Source organism: Drosophila busckii, chromosome X (assembly GCF_011750605.1).
Source record: "Drosophila busckii strain San Diego stock center, stock number 13000-0081.31 chromosome X, ASM1175060v1, whole genome shotgun sequence".
NCBI lineage: Eukaryota > Metazoa > Arthropoda > Insecta > Diptera > Drosophilidae > Drosophila > Drosophila busckii.
In genome coordinates this window covers 2867489-2870574 of record NC_046608.1, presented here as the reverse complement: position 1 = coordinate 2870574, position 3086 = coordinate 2867489, and the positions used below count along the sequence as shown (strand labels likewise).

Here is a 3086-nt window from a genome sequence, read left to right as displayed (position 1 = left end):
TACGACTCATGTCGGCTCAGTTATTTATTTTAGTCTTGTGAATAACTTGAGGCAGTCAAGAACGAAAAGTTATTTGTTAGAAGCAACTAAAATTCTGAATGTACAAGTTAAATTTTAGAATAAATAGTTAAAATACATTTTTATAGCTTAGTGAGAACACGTTTGCTCAATATGCTGCTGCTTGAATCTTTTGAATCGAACTCACGTTAAGCTATTGGCAATAGTTGCTGCTGATACTTTAAGCTTCTTGAATGACCAAACCCCCAACTGTTCAAAGCCATTAATACAAATTGAATAAACTGGTGGATTTTTGTATCGCGCCACACGACGACACGAGTGCGTATAAACGAAACACATTCAGTCTCAGTCACGTACTTGTCATTCACAGTAGTTGGCGCTGGCGCTTGGCTCACGGCTGAGCTTCAATATCGACTGGGTGCATGGCATAGAAGTTGGCAGTGCTTAGCTTAAGCTACTGGGCAGTGTCTGGCATTGGGAGTTATGTAGGCAGGGGGAGGGGTGTGTGGGCATTAGATTGAGCAATTTACAGGGTATACATAAAGTTGTTGCCGCCTAATTTATTTGTTATGCTTAACTTGTTTGTGCTTGGGATTTATCGCTGGCCGCGCGCGCGAACTTGCAACGTGCGGCAATAGTCGCTGCAGCTTGCAGTTCCTTGAGGCAGCATCGGGCTGAGTCTCTGGCTTAGGCACGTGCGGCATGCCACAAGATTGCCGCACCAATGATCGACACACGGACATTCAATTTAGCGCCGTACAAAGTTTACTTTGCTTTACTTTGTTTTTAATACCAATTCAGCCAGCCAGCCAGCCAGCCAGCCAGCCAGCTAGCCAACCAACCAACCAGGCTACACTTTTTCTTTTCTTTCGTCGCGTTGTTGCTTTTTGTTTCTTTTTTCATTTCAATTTGTGTTGTTGTGTGCCGCTGGGTCATTTAATTGAATCCAGAATGCACTCATGTAAAATTCAATAATTTCCGCCCACTAACTTAATTATGTTGCCCATTTAAGTTGCAGGCAGCCGCTGCCGCAGGGAAAGATTTTTATCCATTCGGTCAACACAGTGGTTGGGGTGGGGGTGGGGTCTCGGGTATGTGTCAACAGCTGTTGAAAAGAAAACTTTGCTGCTAAAAGGTCAACGAGTGTCTAAGCCATGTTAGTGAAGCAGACGCCAAATTGTTGCCAAAAATGTTGCTTTGTTTATTGACATTTAACAAGTAATTTGATTTTGTAAAGTTCACAAATAATTTAAATATCAAAAGCCAGGCTGTGGGGGGGGAGTTGAACTACAAGGTTTTAGTGGATTTCAAGTTCTCAAGGACTGTAGCAGAAACAGTTTCAGTTGAATGGGGGTTGGGTGGGGGTAGCGTTTGTTGTTAATTGGCCATGTGCTTGGCAAACTTGGCACAGCCTGGGCGAACGGGCATGACATCGCTATAGAGCTGCGTCTGAGTCGAGGAGCGCGCCTTTTGGGTCTTCTGATTGGCCAGGTAGCTGCTGTAGTCGAGACGGCAATGGGAGTCGCTGCCGCTGTTCAGCCAGTGAATGAACCGCTGCATCTGACTGAGAAATGCGAGCTTGCCCTTGCTGGAATGCTCGACGCCATGCCAGCGCATGATGGCCTCGTCGCTAAGCACGCCCGCCTTATACAAATGGACGACGAGTCGCTCGAAGAATTTGAAGAGCGACTGATGCTCATAGCACCATTCCTGCAAAATATTGAGCAGCGCAATCTGAGCGCTGTCCGTGCTGCAAAGTGCATTCAGAAGCGGTCCATAGGTCTGCAGCTGGCGCATTGTGTGCTCCACATAGGGATGGGAGGTGGACTGTTGACTGTTGCCTGCGCTGCTGCTGCTGCTGGTGCCGCCGCGTGGGCGATTCCAGCTGGTGATGGTATGCCAGACAATATCGATAATTTCGGGATTGGACATGTGATGCTTGCGCTGAAATTTGCGCACATTACGCACGACAGCGACCTGGGGCAGATGCTCGGTAAAGTCGTCGAGCAGTCGCTCCTGCAGCGCATGGCGCAGCTCCTGGCCCGCGTGCGTTTCATGCAGCTTGATCAGCTCCTGCAGATCGCTCTCCTGATACACCTGCTGGAAATATAAATCGCTGCGCAGCATTGGCGGCATAAACGTCTTAATCTTTGCATTCAGTCCGCTGCGCTTCAGCACTTGCAGCATAAAGTCGGCGCCACGCTCGCGCTTCAATGTGCCGCACACCAGCAGCATAAACTCCAGCGCCAGTCCCTCCTCAATGTTCAGCGGCTGCTGTCCGAGCGCAAGCAAACAGCGCGGATTCAGTTGATTGTCGATGAAGAAGAGCGAGAGCAGCAGCGCCAGACGCCGCCGCTCCGAAATCTCAAAATTTGCAATCAGCGTCAGCAGTCGTTGCATGTGCGGCTCAAAGGCCGCATCCACATGCTTGTGGCGACGCCGTAGACGCAGCATAAGCTGCTCATACACACGCAGCGTATTGAGCTCCTCCTGGGCGCGAAATACGCAGTAATTGGTTGAGCCACCCGGTGAGCTAGACTTGCCACTCGTAGATGATTTGTTGCTGTTGCTGTTGCTGTTGTCCTTGCTATTGCCAGTTACCGCTACTTTGAGCAGTCCGCCCGTCACAATGACGTCATAGAGCTGCTCACCATAGCGCGCATATTCGGGCTTGCCCACAATGCTATCCAATGCCTTCCAGCTGGGCTCCAGCCTGCCCTTGCTGCGGTCCATCGCCTCAATCAGCTCGCTGCAGTAGCTCAATGCGTCACGTGCCTTTGAACGCTTAACGCGACTCCCGGCGTTCCCGACGCCGCCGCCGCCGCCGCCGCCTGGCAATAAACACTTGGATGCCATTGCCATTGGAGCTTGCCTTGCCTTAATTACCACGCTATTGTCTCTTGGCTTCTACTTCGCTTTCACTACTTTCTATATGTGCGTGTGTGTGTGTGTGTGTGTGAATTTGCCAAATTTGCTATTCACATTTGGCCAGCTTGCAAGCTCTGTCTCTGTCTATCCGTCTCTATATGCGTGTGTGTGTGTAATTCACATATAAGAATTTTGATTGA

The 3086-nt window shown here is 49.4% G+C and overlaps 1 protein-coding gene across 1 annotated transcript; it reads right to left on the bottom strand.

Annotated features, from left to right (window-relative positions):
* Window positions 1-1395: 1395 nt before the first annotated feature.
* Window positions 1396-2874, bottom strand: LOC108605113 (protein krasavietz-like). Its single transcript, XM_017994676.1, has one exon. The coding sequence runs from the start codon at window positions 2872-2874 to the stop codon at window positions 1396-1398; it is 1479 nt and encodes a 492-aa protein (XP_017850165.1).
* Window positions 2875-3086: the final 212 nt, after the last annotated feature.